Raw genomic sequence first — 15,383 nt, 5'->3', positions numbered from 1 at the left:
TGAGGATAACCATAGCGGTTCTTAGTAAATTAATAGCATCGATTCATTAACATGCATTTGTATTGTTAACCCTTATATTTAAAATTTTCAGAAATTATTTCAAGTAGAAGTATAAGTCAGAATGTGTTTGAAAGCTAGGACTTATATTTACCACACAAATATTGATACCGGATAATATCTCTATTGAAATGAAGATATAATTTCCAACATTTTTTTTTAGAGACGATTATAATAGGGACGTGAAGGTATAATTTCCAAAAAAAATAAATTGAGACAATTATAATGGACAAACAGCAGGTTGAATGTGTCAAATAAACTAGACAAAAAGAAAGGAAAAAAAAAAGGGGGGGGGGGGGGGGGCAATATGATCCAATCATAATCTATACACTGTCACAGTTACTCTGATTCTATTCTTCATCATTCAAAGTATACATCACTGATAGGTCGTTCAGATTAAGAATTATTTTCCTTCTTTCAAAAATTTGTTACAATGGAAATTATTTTTAATTCTTCGTTTCAAAAATGATGAACACAATAGTGGCTAGAAATTGACTTGATGCATACATTTCCTTTCTCAATTTTATTGAAGTCCTGTCATGTTATGTTGTCATTTTAATGTTATATTTAACATTACCATAAAAGCGGGAGGTTTGGCTGGCCATAAAACCAGGTTTAACGCACTATTTTTTTTCTTGAAATGTCCTGTACCAGGTAAGGAAAATGGCCATTGTTATATTATAGTTTCTGTGTGTGTTGCATTTTAGTGTTTCTGTTGTATCGTTGTTCTCCTCTTATATTTGATGTTTTTCCCTCAGTTTTAGTTTGTAACCCGGATTTGTTTTTTTCTCAATCGATTTATGAATTTCGAACAGCGGTATACTACTGTTGCCTTTATTTTGACAACTGTTATGTTGGTTTTTTAGAATACCAGGCAATAGCAATTAATATGAAAGTTATATTGTTTTGTGATCATTTCCTTATATTGATGAATTTTCCAAATAGGCGTAGTACAAGTTTGGTTTGAATGCCATTTCAAACTTTAATATAACTTTCCTTTTTTAGAATATATATATGATTTCAAACAATCAAGGGATTGACAGCAGCTCTTTAGATGGTAGGTTCAAGTTAACCAAAACGATATTTTCAATTTATTTCCATTCTTTTATGCTGGTTTAACTTTTAAAATATTTTAGGTTTATTTTTTTCTCAGACCATTTTCAACATCGGAAAATTAAGAGAATAAATTTCAAACATGTTTTTTTTAAGTATAAAAAATGAAGTTATGTCCGATATTCGGCATATTAAACGTTTAATTCGTGAATGCTTGGCCAATGAAAAGAGATAATAACTATATGATACAAGTTCAAATTGTTATTGTTGGCACTTTGAATTAGAAAATTTAAAAGTATATAAAATCTGCCAAATAACATGTTTCATATGTTTATAAGATATTAGCGTGTTGGATAGCAATACTAACATCAATGGGTTTGATAACCTATATAAAATATCAGACAAAGAAACTATTCTCTCAAGTCACTGTTTAGAGCGTATCACAATACCAGAGGTAGTCATCATATTTCTAATCAGAAAAAATAATTTGATATTTAGCGCTATTTTGTGCATTTTTTATTTTGATCTTTTTTTGTGATAATTTTCATATCATGCTTCTGGCTTGAGATGGAAAAAATATCGCTAGAAACTAAGGCGGCCACGTGGCGTTGCTAACGAAATTGATATGAAATTGACAACGTCGTCATAGGTAAAATAGCGATAAACAGATTATCATTGGTCATCTCAACTCGATTGCTTTTCTCACTTTCGCTGTACCAGCTCAATCGAGAAAACCAATCTCGTTGAGATGATCAACGATAATCTATAAGTATCACAAAATGTAACTTGTTATTGGGTTCGTGTTGTTTTAAGTCTTTATTGTCCTATACTGTTTTTTTGCATTCTGCTGTTTTTCACTTGGTCGTTTTCGGTTGTTAAGTCTTTATTGTCCTATGTTGTTTTTTGTATACTGCTGTTTTTCACTTGGTCGTTTTCGGTTGTTAAGTCTTTATTGTCCTGTGTTGTTTTTTGTATACTGCTGTTTTTCACTTGGTCGTTTTCGGTTGTTAAGTCTTTATTGTCCTATGTTGTTTTTTGTATACTGCTGTTTTTGGTCGTTTTTGGTTGTTAAGTCTTTATTGTCCTATGTTGTTTTTTGTATACTGCTGTTTTTGATCGTTTTCGTGTTGTTAAGTCTTTATTGTCCTATGTTGTTTTTTGTATACTGCTGTTTTTCACTTGGTCGTTTTCGGTTGTTAAGTCTTTATTGTCCTATGTTGTTTTTTGTATACTGCTGTTTTTCACTTGGTCGTTTTCGGTTGTTAAGTCTTTATTGTCCTATGTTGTTTTTTGTATACTGCTGTTTTTCACTTGGTCGTTTTGGGTTGTTAAGTCTTTATTGTCCTATGTTGTTTTTTGTATACTGCTGTTTTTGGTCGTTTTTGGTTGTTAAGTCTTTATTGTCCTATGTTGTTTTTTGTATACTGCTGTTTTTGGTCGTTTTCGTGTTGTTAAGTCTTTATTGTCCTATGTTGTTTTTTGTATACTGCTGTTTTTCACTTGGTCGTTTTCGGTTGTTAAGTCTTTATTGTCCTATGTTGTTTTTTGTATACTGCTGTTTTTGGTCGTTTTTGGTTGTTAAGTCTTTATTGTCCTATGTTGTTTTTTGTATACTGCTGTTTTTGATCGTTTTCGTGTTGTTAAGTCTTTATTGTCCTATGTTGTTTTTTGTATACTGCTGTTTTTCACTTGGTCGTTTTCGGTTGTTAAGTCTTTATTGTCCTATGTTGTTTTTTGTATACTGCTGTTTTTCACTTGGTCGTTTTCGGTTGTTAAGTCTTTATTGTCCTATGTTGTTTTTTGTATACTGCTGTTTTTCACTTGGTCGTTTTCGGTTGTTAAGTCTTTATTGTCCTGTGTTGTTTTTTGTATACTGCTGTTTTTCACTTGGTCGTTTTCGGTTGTTAAGTCTTTATTGTCCTATGTTGTTTTTTGTATACTGCTGTTTTTCACTTGGTCGATTTCGGTTGTTAAGTCTTTATTGTCCTATGTTGTTTTTTGTATACTGCTGTTTTTGGTCGTTTTTGGTTGTTAAGTCTTTATTGTCCTATGTTGTTTTTTGTATACTGCTGTTTTTGATCGTTTTCGTGTTGTTAAGTCTTTATTGTCCTATGTTGTTTTTTGTATACTGCTGTTTTTCACTTGGTCGTTTTCGGTTGTTAAGTCTTTATGGTCCTATGTTGTTTTTTGTATACTGCTGTTTTTCACTTGGTCGTTTTCGGTTGTTAAGTCTTTATTGTCCTATGTTGTTTTTTGTATACTGCTGTTTTTCACTTGGTCGATTTCGGTTGTTAAGTCTTTATTGTCCTATGTTGTTTTTTGTATACCGCTGTTTCTGGTCGTTTTCGTGTTGTTAAGTCTTTATTGTCCTATGTTGTTTTTTGTATTCTGCTGTTTGTCACTTGGTCGTTTTGGGTTGTTAAGTCTTTATTGTCCTATGTTGTTTTTTTGTATACTGCTGTTTTTGGTCGTTTTTGGTTGTTAAGTCTTTATTGTCCTATGTTGTTTTTTGTATACTGCTGTTTTTCACTTGGTCGTTTTCGGTTGTTAAGTCTTTATTGTCCTATGTTGTTTTTTGTATACTGCTGTTTTTCACTTGGTCGATTTCGGTTGTTAAGTCTTTATTGTCCTATGTTGTTTTTTGTATACTGCTGTTTTTGGTCGTTTTCGTGTTGTTAAGTCTTTATTGTCCTATGTTGTTTTTTGTATTCTGCTGTTTGTCACTTGGTCGTTTTGGGTTGTTAAGTCTTTATTGTCCTATGTTGTTTTTTGTATACTGCTGTTTTTCACTTGGTCGTTTTGGGTTGTTAAGTCTTTATTGTCCTATGTTGTTTTTTGTATACTGCTGTTTTTGGTCGTTTTCGTGTTGTTAAGTCTTAATGGTCCTATGTTGTTTTTTGTATTCTGCTGTTTGTCACTTGGTCGTTTTCGGTTGTTAAGTCTTTATTGTCCTATGTTGTTTTTTGTATACTGCTGTTTTTGGTCGTTTTTGGTTGTTAAGTCTTTATTGTCCTATGTTGTTTTTTGTATACTGCTGTTTTTGGTCGTTTTCGTGTTGTTAAGTCTTAATGGTCCTATGTTGTTTTTTGTATTCTGCTGTTTGTCACTTGGTCGTTTTCGGTTGTTAAGTCTTTATTGTCCTATGTTGTTTTTTGTATACTGCTGTTTTTGGTCGTTTTCGGTTGTTAAGTCTTTATTGTCCTATGTTGTTTTTTGTATACTGCTGTTTTTGGTCGTTTTCGTGTTGTTAAGTCTTAATGGTCCTATGTTGTTTTTTGTATTCTGCTGTTTGTCACTTGGTCGTTTTCGGTTGTTAAGTCTTTATTGTCCTATGTTGTTTTTTGTATACTGCTGTTTTTGGTCGTTTTCGGTTGTTAAGTCTTTATTGTCCTATGTTGTTTTTTGTATACTGCTGTTTTTCACTTGGTCGTTTTGGGTTGTTAAGTCTTTATTGTCCTATGTTGTTTTTTTTGTATACTGCTGTTTTTGGTCGTTTTTGGTTGTTAAGTCTTTATTGTCCTATGTTGTTTTTTGTATACTGCTGTTTTTCACTTGGTCGTTTTCGGTTGTTAAGTCTTTATTGTCCTATGTTGTTTTTTGTATACTGCTGTTTTTCACTTGGTCGATTTCGGTTGTTAAGTCTTTATTGTCCTATGTTGTTTTTTGTATACTGCTGTTTTTGGTCGTTTTCGTGTTGTTAAGTCTTTATTGTCCTATGTTGTTTTTTGTATTCTGCTGTTTGTCACTTGGTCGTTTTGGGTTGTTAAGTCTTTATTGTCCTATGTTGTTTTTTGTATACTGCTGTTTTTGGTCGTTTTTGGTTGTTAAGTCTTTATTGTCCTATGTTGTTTTTTGTATACTGCTGTTTTTGGTCGTTTTCGTGTTGTTAAGTCTTAATGGTCCTATGTTGTTTTTTGTATTCTGCTGTTTGTCACTTGGTCGTTTTCGGTTGTTAAGTCTTTATTGTCCTATGTTGTTTTTTGTATACTGCTGTTTTTGGTCGTTTTTGGTTGTTAAGTCTTTATTGTCCTATGTTGTTTTTTTGTATACTGCTGTTTTTGGTCGTTTTCGTGTTGTTAAGTCTTAATGGTCCTATGTTGTTTTTTGTATTCTGCTGTTTGTCACTTGGTCGTTTTCGGTTGTTAAGTCTTTATTGTCCTATGTTGTTTTTTGTATACTGCTGTTTTTGGTCGTTTTCGGTTGTTAAGTCTTTATTGTCCTATGTTGTTTTTTGTATACTGCTGTTTTTCACTTGGTCGTTTTCGGTTGTTAAGTCTTTATTGTCCTATGTTGTTTTTTGTATACTGCTGTTTTTCACTTGGTCGTTTTTGGTTGTTAAGTCTTTATTGTCCTATGTTGTTTTTTGTATACTGCTGTTTTTGGTCGTTTTCGTGTTGTTAAGTCTTTATTGTCCTATGTTGTTTTTTGTATACTGCTGTTTTTGGTGGTTTTCGTGTTGTTAAGTCTTTATTGTCCTATGTTGTTTTTTGTATTCTGCTGTTTGTCACTTGGTCGTTTTCGGTTGTTAAGTCTTTATTGTCCTTTGTTGTTTTTTGTATACTGCTGTTTTTCACTTGGTCGTTTTCGGTTGTTAAGTCTTTATTGTCCTATGTTGTTTTTTTGTATACTGCTGTTTTTGGTCGTTTTCGGTTGTTAAGTCTTTATTGTCCTATGTTGTTTCTGGTTGTTTTTTGGTCGTTTTCGGGTTTTTATTTTGCAGTTTGTTATTGTTATATGAGTTTAATTATCTCTTAAATATCTCTTTTTTGTCTGTTCGTCTACTTTATTTGTTTTAAACGGAAACCGGGAAGAAGTATTTAATGTGACTTTCAGATAAAGTACAACAATACAAGCCTGAGGTTTTGTCGCTTCGAGTTTAGTCATGAATTTATACACCATATTACCACTTATTCGTCATGTTTGTAAACGGAGAGTTTGATTCTATTGCGAGAAATTATTTGTTAAACAAGAACTATCTTTAAAAAATATATCCGACGTATTTAAATTTGAGTATATGTTTAAAACTATCATTTCGATAACCTTCAGAAGAACAAAGATACCATTTAAATAACGTTTTCTCTGTTTGTGTTCAGTATTCTCGGTCCTCGTATCTTTTTGTTTACATTCACCAAAACCCCGCGGAAATCTCACATGCGTAGGTGCGTTCTATAAGTCATGTACGTTCGTACCGTGAACAAAGTTTACATTAAAAATTATATAATTGTCCCGAATAAACAGCTGTCACGGATGCAAAGAGCTATTGGAGAAACAATTATAATAATAAAAATATAAATCTTTGTAAGATCTAGTTCAAATATTTATAGTTTTTCACATGCCTTCCATCACGATATAATTAACAAGACGTTTTTTCAAACACAACCAAATCACCCACCATGACAGCATTTTGTCCAATCACAGAAAGGATTTTCGAGCATGCGTATTCTGTTGCCATAGTTAAGCGTCCTTAAGTTCAAAGGGCACAAACCGAAACTATACCGACTACGTCGGAAAAACCCAACAAATGATCTCGGTGCGCGAAGTCAGCACTCCAACCGATTGAGCTAAAGAAGTAATACCTACGTATCTACTATGCAAGGGAAGTAAGACCGTCACTCTCCGTCACACCAAGAGTCATTATTATTATAGCATTAGGACTCTCATATCACATAACATGGCTGGCTAGATATTGTCTATGACCACCATGTTTTGCTTTTATAATTATGTTTTTTGGATAAATTGTCCTCAATTCACATAAAAACAGATGCCTTTTCGGTATGATTTTTTTATTCAATAACAATCTTTATTTTTAAAACATTTGCAATTGTGCATGTTACGTATTACCTCGTTTATCATTGGAACTATGAAGCACCATCGCGGAATTAAATTTGAAACTTAAATTAACCGTACAAAGTCTTTAATTTAGTTAATCTGAACAAGACGTAGAAGGAGTAATTTGTCTTAATTCCCTGGTTGTGATAACACTATTCATCACTCGTAATCAACTCTAACAAGCACATTTCTTTATTTAGAAAATCGATCTTACCGTACAAATATAATGCTGATGAAGTTTGTTTAGACAATCTATAAAGGTGGAAATCTCAGAATAACTTTATAACCACTCTGGTAATTGGTAAACAGTATAAAACAGTCCATATAATTATAAATGTTGAATATTTCACATGAATATACATACGAGACAGATTGGTAACCGTTTTTCACTGAGGGAAATTTAAAGCATGTTGCGATAAAGGTGTATCATTTTCTATGGTCTATACGAAATGACACTGTCAAATCAATAAAGAAAATACAGATTTTTTCACAGAAAAAACTTTTGTCAAACACGACTTTTGTATCCAGGTGAAATGATTTACTTTGATAGAGAACATTGAATTTTGAATGTTAAGCATTATTGTTTACTATTACAAATATTCAAATTCAGATGTTAGACAAAAATGAAATATATTTCATCGTATAAATACAAAAAAGAATTTATTGTGGACAGGAAAAGTCGACTCAATAACGAATTATTTATTTTATGCAGCAATCATCTGTTTCTTACTTACCATTTTATTACGAATGTCAATATTGCCAATGAGATTTGGTGTTATTGCCAAAGAAATGTGGTATGATAGCAAAAGAGATGTGGTATGATAGGCAAAGAGATGTTGTAAAATTGCCAGGAGATGTGGTATGATTGCCAGGAGATGTGGTATGATTGCCATTGAGATGTGGTATGATTGCCAGAGAAATGTGGTATGATTGCCATTGAGATGTGGTATGATTGCCAGGAGATGTGGTATGATAGCCAAAGAGATATGGTATGATTGCCATTGAGATATGGTATGATTGCCAGGAGGTGTGGTATGATTGCCAAAGAGATGTGGTATGATTGCCATTGAGATGTGGTATGATAGCCAAAGAGATGTGGTATGATTGCCAAAGAGATGTGGTATGAATGCCAGGAGATGTGGTATGATAGCCATTGAGATGTTGTATGATTGCCAAAGAGATGTGGTATGATTGCCAGAGATGTGGTATGATTGCCATTGAGATGTTGTATGATAGCCAAAGAGATGTGGTATGATAGCCATTGAGATGTGGTATAATTGCCAGGAGATGTGGTATGATTGCCAGGAGATGTGGTACGATTGCCAAAGAGATGTGGTATGATTGCCAGAGATGTGGTATGATTGCAATTGAGATGTTGTATGATTGCCAAAGAGATGTGGTATGATAGCCAAAGAGATGTGGTATGATTGCCAGGAGATGTAGTATGATTGCCAGGAGATGTGGTATGACTGCCAAAGAGATGTGGTATGACTGCCATTAAGATGTTGTATGATTGCCAGGAGATGTAGTATGATTGCCAGGAGATGTGGTATGATTGCCAAAGAGATGTGGTATGATTGCCATTGAGATGTTGTATGATTGCCAAAGAAATGTGGTATGCTAGCCATTGAGATGTGGTATGATTGCCAGGAGATGTGGTATGATTGCCAAAGAGATGTTGTATGCTACCAGGAGATGTGGTATGATTGCCATTGAGATTTTGTATGATTGCCAAAGAGATGTGGTATGATAGCCAAAGAGATGTTGTATGATTGCCAGGAGATATGGTATGATTGCAAGGAGATGTGGTATGATTGTCAAAGAGATGTGGTATGATTGCCATTGAGATGTGGTATGATTGCCAGGAGATGTGGTATGATTGCCATTGAGATGTTGTATAATTGCCAAAGAGATGTGGTATGATAGCCATTGAGATGTGGTATGATTGCCAAAGAGATGTGGTATGATTACCAGGAGATGTGGTATGATAGCCATTGATATGTTGTATGATTGCCAAAGAGATGTGGTATGATAGCCATTGCGATGTGGTATGATTACCAGGAGATGTGGTATGATTTCCAGGAGAGGTGGTATGATTGCCAAAGAGATGTGGTATGATTGCCAGGAGATGTGGTATGATTGCCATTGAGATGTTGTATGGTTGCCAAAGATATGTGGTATGATAGCCAAAGAGACGTGGTATGATTGCCAGGAGATGTGGTATGATTGTCAGGAGATGTGGTATGATTTCCAAAGAGATGTGGTATGATTGCCATTGAGATGTGGTATGATTGCCAGGAGATGTGGTATGATTGCCATTGAGATGTTGTATGATTGCCAAAGAGATATGGTATGATTGCCATTGAGATGTGGTATGATTGCCAGGAGATGTGGTATGATTGCCAAAGAGATATGGTATGACTGCCATTGAGATGTTGTATGATTGCCAGGAGATGTGGTATGATTGCCAGGTGATGTGGTATGACTGCCATTGAGATGTTGTATGATTGCCAGGAGATGTGGTATGATTGCCAAAGAGATATAGTATGATTGCCATTGAGATATGGTATGATTGCCAGGAGATGTGGTATGATTGCCAAAGAGATATAGTATGACTGCCATTGAGATGTTGTATGATTGCCAGGAGATGTGGTATGATAGCCATTGAGATGTTGTATGATTGCCAGGAGATGTGGTATGATTGCCAGGAGATGTGGTATGATTTTGTAAAGCGATAAATCTAGGAATACTTGGTTATATTGAGGAGGAAGTGGCAAATCTAGGTATCTTTGTTTGTATTGAGGAAGATCTAACCAAAAAGAACAGTACGTTGAGCTGTTGTGCCTTAGTCGATCCTGTGTTGTAAAGATATACTTACCAATGAGAAGAGTTGAGCAGTTGGGCGATATCTTATGTCTTTATTGATCATTTTCTCCACTGGTTCAACCAACAACAGAGGCATTTGATGAGCTATATCACCAAAACGTTGTGTTAACTATTGAAAAATAAAATTATCAAATGATCATATATCGCATGCAAGCAGGCTTAAATTGAAATTACAGAAATGCAGAGTGTTGTAGCAAGATTCCAAAAGTTCGTCATCTTTACATATCAACCTCTTCATTTGCTTGAAAAAAAACTTATAAAATTACAAGAATTTATTTCACACAGAAGACTTTTGAGAAATTTCAACATATTTAGCTTTGTTATGAAAGATTAAAGGATACTAGATATCATTAAGCATTATTTTTGTAATAATTCAAAACTACGAAATATATCTTCCGCATGGAAATCTCGTCTATGATTGGTCTAGAAGCTCAAAATTTCTTGAAACGTATTTTGAATTTTCTTAACTTTTAGACCTGGTGCATTGCAGAAGAGACGTTTATTATCGAAAAGCGCATCTAGTGCTGGAATATCATATTTAAGCATTGTTATTACGAATGAGTTAACCACGAATAATGAAATATTTACAAACAAAACCAAAAAGTGCAAAGACAATCTCCCCATTATAATATGTTTCCATCTTCGGTATGATTTAAAAGGGCTTTGAATAACCACATCTTTTTCTGTGTATTTACAAGTTTCGGCAAAATTTGAAATATTTTTGACCAATTAATCAACTCATTAATAGTTATAGATGGGCATACACTGCAATATAAATGGAATATCAAAACAGAGGAAGAGACCTTACGGTTAGTTAGAAGCTTAGTAGTAATGGTGAACTGTCTTTAATAACAAGAAAGTGGACTCTAATTATTAAGACACAACTTATAAGCAAGGTATATTACTTGATCTAGTTGTTTAAGATACTGCTGACTATTGTACCCGGCATCTATCACGGCGCTACCACCAGTATATATTGTACATATTAGAATTCCGAGAGAAAACATATCACTAAAATAACTACACGTTTTACAAGTTTGTATTTCTGGTGCAATGTAATTTAAGTCTGGTTGTGCCATTTTGGGAAATTTAGTACTCCACGGATGACATGCTGTCGATTCCTGAAACAGAAATTAATGTAGGATATATCGTTTCTATTATTGTTTCATAAATAAAAGTATTATAAAACAGAATATGCCATGAATATAAAGTAACAACTCCGTCGGTATCATAGCAATAAATCAATTAATTTGTGAAGATGTCTGTTTGGTAGGCACATAAATAGTTAGAGTTATTCATTCTAAGTATTAAAGAGAACATAAAAAACATTTTGACTGTACAGATTTCCATAATGATTCGCCACACATCACACGAGAACAAGCAATAATATAAGAAAGTGGGCGTTTCTACTGAGACTAATTCAGGTTTATATAAAGAAACATGGATTTCAATGATTAAAGCCTCAGCAAATATCCTGAAAAACACTTATTATCATGTTTTAACATGACATGAAAATTGCCAAAATCGATGTGTTTTTAGTACTTCAAACCTGCGTCATTTGCTAGCGGCCACAGAGCAAGAAATAATTACAGATCCGATCAATCACCACAGAACCATTAAACGTAAAATGTGTCAACTAAAACATTGATAAATAACAATACTATAGTTAAACACTAAAAATTTAATGCGTTTTATTCTTGTTTTCCTGAAATTCGATTTTATATGCCAACCTATTTAAACATAATCCGATAACATGTTTTTTCCAGTACAGCTAAACTGAGTGTCGAAAAGTACAATAATTATAGTATTCAAAACACGAGCACTGTAAGCGTTCTACTTGATGAGAAGAGTTCGTTTTCTTTGAAATTCACAAAGAAAAGCACTCAGAAGAAAAGAGAAATTCATTTCTTAGCGTTTCATTGAGCGAACAAAAAGATCACATTGTCACATTGTCACAATATTAATGATACATTTATATAATGATTTCTTTTTTTCTAACATTTTTCTAAACCACTTATCCTACAGTGAAATGTGAAGGTATTCATTATTTTGCAATTATTCTTATTTTTTTCTTCTTTCGTAAATGACCAGTGAAATTGATACCTCAATTTGATATTCAATGGGTATTTACTTAACTTCTATCTAAAAAATCTCTCCAGAATGTTTTTATAAAAAGTATTATAATGTGTCGCTAGGTTGCTGTCAACTTAAAGCATCTCCTTTAAGATATGGACATAACATATCTCAAATAAATCTAATATTCAGTCACTACACTTTTCATCCTTTCTGTTTTTCTCTTATAAACTAGACTTTGTACTTACTTTTTTCATAGTATTACTTGAAAATTAAGTTTGTTGCAATTCTTGATATATTCCCTTTTCTTTGCTGTGTTATAAATAAATTATATTTGATTGTTACGATAAATAAATCCTAGACTCTATTGAATAAATCCCTTTTTATTACTCGTCTCATTTTTTGTTGTTGAACAGCCCCTTACCTTGCCTTCTCGTATTTTCTCGCTGAATCCAAGTCCCGTTAATTTCCATGTCCCCCTGGTTGTTATCACGATGCTTTGAGGACATACATTTCTGTGGACTAACTGTTCTGTACTATGTAAATAAGATAAGGCTTCTGTGATCTAGGAAAAAAACAAAAAATAGAAACATTTATTTTTAGGTAAAAACTATTTAATGAATGTAATTCGATTGATCTATGTAAATATGAAAAGTAGCAGAAACCGAAACTGATATCATCTAAAGGTTTGAAATTGAAATCCAATGGACACCTTGGAACAATGATTCATCGAGACCTGCGTTTAAAAAATCCAACAAAACAAAACCACCTAAACAAAAAATGTGAAACAAGTACGATAAACTTGCAAGTCTTTACATGAACTATGCCGTCTCGTGTGAAGATTTGTCTCATTGAAAATCATACCACATCTTCTTTTGTTTATATCACAACCAGTAGTATATGAGGTGTTCCAGAACTGCAGACCGGTAGCATAAGTATTATTATGACATCTGTCTTATTGTTATGTCTTAAAAAAAGAAGATGGGGATAAATACAGATGCAAATAAGTATCAGGAAGTGTATGTCATGGCGGAGGTAAAAACTTCCGTTTTGGCTGATAATAACCTGACTTAACAATGACATTGTGTATGTGGCATTTAATGTGTTTTTATTTTTTATTCTTTTCCAGTTTGAGCCAAATATAATAATTGATGAAGTTTAAGACTCCAGTTTCCGTTCTGCTTCTTAATGATAAGATATATTGTTAAATGAAGATGCTGACATTTAGATTTTTTATCTAATTTGTCAGACTTAGTGTTTTACGTAAAGAATAAACCTATTATGTTTTGTTAAAAATTGTAATGAGAATGCTAAAAGGAAGAAACAGCAGGAATAAAGATCGATTCAAGTCATTGTTCATATCTTATACTACAAATTTCAATTATTGAAAATAGTTTTACTGACATTATTCTTAGAAACTGCAATTTGTAGCGAAACAATTAACAAGAAATATAGAACATGGCAGACAGTAAACGCTCAAGATGTCGTAGGAGATACAGGCCCGAAGCCAGGAATTTCCAGGGGAGGGAGGGTTACATGGATTCACGAACTCAACACTAAAAGTTACAATTCAAACAGAACGTCGATTTTAACAGTGCTTATTTGTATACAAACCCCCCGAACTACCCCAACCCCCTCAAGCTACGATAGCGCCATGACATCGCCCATAAGATCAATACCAATTGCTTTAATTTGCAACCATTGGATCGACTAGCAGATCGAAACCTATTTCATAGATTTGCAATTATTGGACTGATACGATTTGCTGTGATTTCAGTTAGTTGATTGTATACAACATGCTTATAGGTTGTGTATGTTTTCTGTGATGCATGTTTGATATCATGTTTTCGTTGTTACAAAAGCTAAGCATGCAAAAATTGCCAAAGGTAGTTTCGTCTGTCCCTCAATAAGGCAAAATTGGTATAATAAGATTTCAAGTAAGCTTTTGTTAGTAAGTTCAGCCGCTATGTTCTTCATATAATGTTTTTTAATCATGCATAATTTTATAAAAAATCATAATATCTGTCACATTGATTATTGCAGTAATATCTTGTGAAATTTCTTCAAAGATAATGCCCTTTAGATTAGAGGGTGAAAATTAAATGTTTACAGAATATCAGACCCCCCCTCTCCCCCTCCCCCACCCCATCCAGACCCTCAACTAATAGTCCATTTGTCAATTACCGATTTCATTCTATTATTACACACTTTTTAAAGAAATTACTTCCCTTTGTCAATCGTAGACTGGTTCCATATTGGACAAAATTGGCTTTTGCCAATGCAAAGCATGATGAATTGATAGTGATGTATCAGCGGTTTAACTAATTTTTCATGAAAAATAATTTCTGATGTCAAAAGTATTTAGCTAAACAACAAATTAATGTTATTAAAAGATTTGAAAACCTTATAGATTACTCACATTACGCACAGGTAAATTTGCTCTTTCTGCTAGCTCTCCATTGTAAATAAAAATTAATGTCCCTCATAAAGGGAGACAACAAAAGTAAAGGTCTCTAATTATAGGGTAAATTACGGGAATTGGCAAATAATGTTATACAAGTGGTGAGACTTTAATAAACTATTGAATCTAAATCTCAAAGTCTTAGATACATGATTATTTCTATTATTTGTTATTGGCGTTTACTAGCTTTCATTAACTGACAGAACTGTGCTTGGTGTTTTTTGTGTCTGTTGCGCCGCCTTCTGTATGTATCTAATTCAAAGCCTGAATCTAGTGGCGGTCGTTCTTTGCTGTTTATCATATTGTTTTTCGTTTACTGTTTTGAGCATAAATCAGGCACTCGGTTTTCTCTCTCATTTAAGTCATTTAACACTTTGCCACGTCGGGGCGTTATATATTTTTGACCATACGGTATCGGTTTTGTTCATTGTTGATGGCTGTACGGCGACTATTGTTGTCAACATATACGTCAGTTGGTCCCTGGTGCATAGTTGTCTGATTAGAAATCGTACCATATTTCCATATTTTTACATTGTTATAAACACTTTTCTCACGAACTGACGACTTTTTAATATACGCACACTGCTGTTACCTACTATTCAGCAAGTAAAATGCACATTTGGATTGGCGCAGAATGCAATCAGGAAGTTTTAAACTTTAAGTTACGATTTATGTTACAATTAAAAATCAATTTAATCTTGTTTAAACCTAAAATGTATATTTTACTAATTTTTGATAGTAGAAATAGGGTGACATACCATGTACCAATGACGTCTTTTGACATATATGTAACTCATACAATGAATTCAGAAAGCAAGAAAAATATACATATACAATTAATGTTACTTCAAAACATCTGCACTTAAGTTTTATAGTTATTGCGTTATTATAAAACATTTAAGGTAAGGTCAGATTGGTAAAATTATATTATGTGCCTTTTAAAGTGTTGAGACATGAGACATTACCACTTTCTTTTATTGCAGTACTATGTAATACGATTAAAGGGGTGTCCAACTCGTTGACT

The 15,383-nt window shown here is 33.3% G+C and overlaps 1 protein-coding gene across 4 annotated transcripts in view; it reads right to left on the bottom strand.

Annotated features, from left to right (window-relative positions):
• LOC139505388 (SCY1-like protein 2) overlaps window positions 1-15,383 on the bottom strand; it is an 82,287-nt gene that overhangs the window by 25,836 nt on the left and 41,068 nt on the right. For all 4 annotated transcript variants that reach the window (XM_071295007.1, XM_071295011.1, XM_071295012.1 and 1 more), the window contains exons 5-7: window positions 12,323-12,463; window positions 10,731-10,946; window positions 9,818-9,934 (exon numbers count right to left, since the gene is read on the bottom strand). In XM_071295007.1, coding sequence (XP_071151108.1) covers window positions 9,818-9,934; window positions 10,731-10,946; window positions 12,323-12,463 — 474 coding nt within the window. The remainder of the gene's footprint in view (window positions 1-9,817; window positions 9,935-10,730; window positions 10,947-12,322; window positions 12,464-15,383) is intronic.

The sequence above is a fragment of the Mytilus edulis genome, chromosome 1 (genome assembly GCF_963676685.1).
Source record: "Mytilus edulis chromosome 1, xbMytEdul2.2, whole genome shotgun sequence".
Taxonomy (NCBI): domain Eukaryota; kingdom Metazoa; phylum Mollusca; class Bivalvia; order Mytilida; family Mytilidae; genus Mytilus; species Mytilus edulis.
This window is presented reverse-complemented; position numbering and strand designations above follow the sequence as displayed.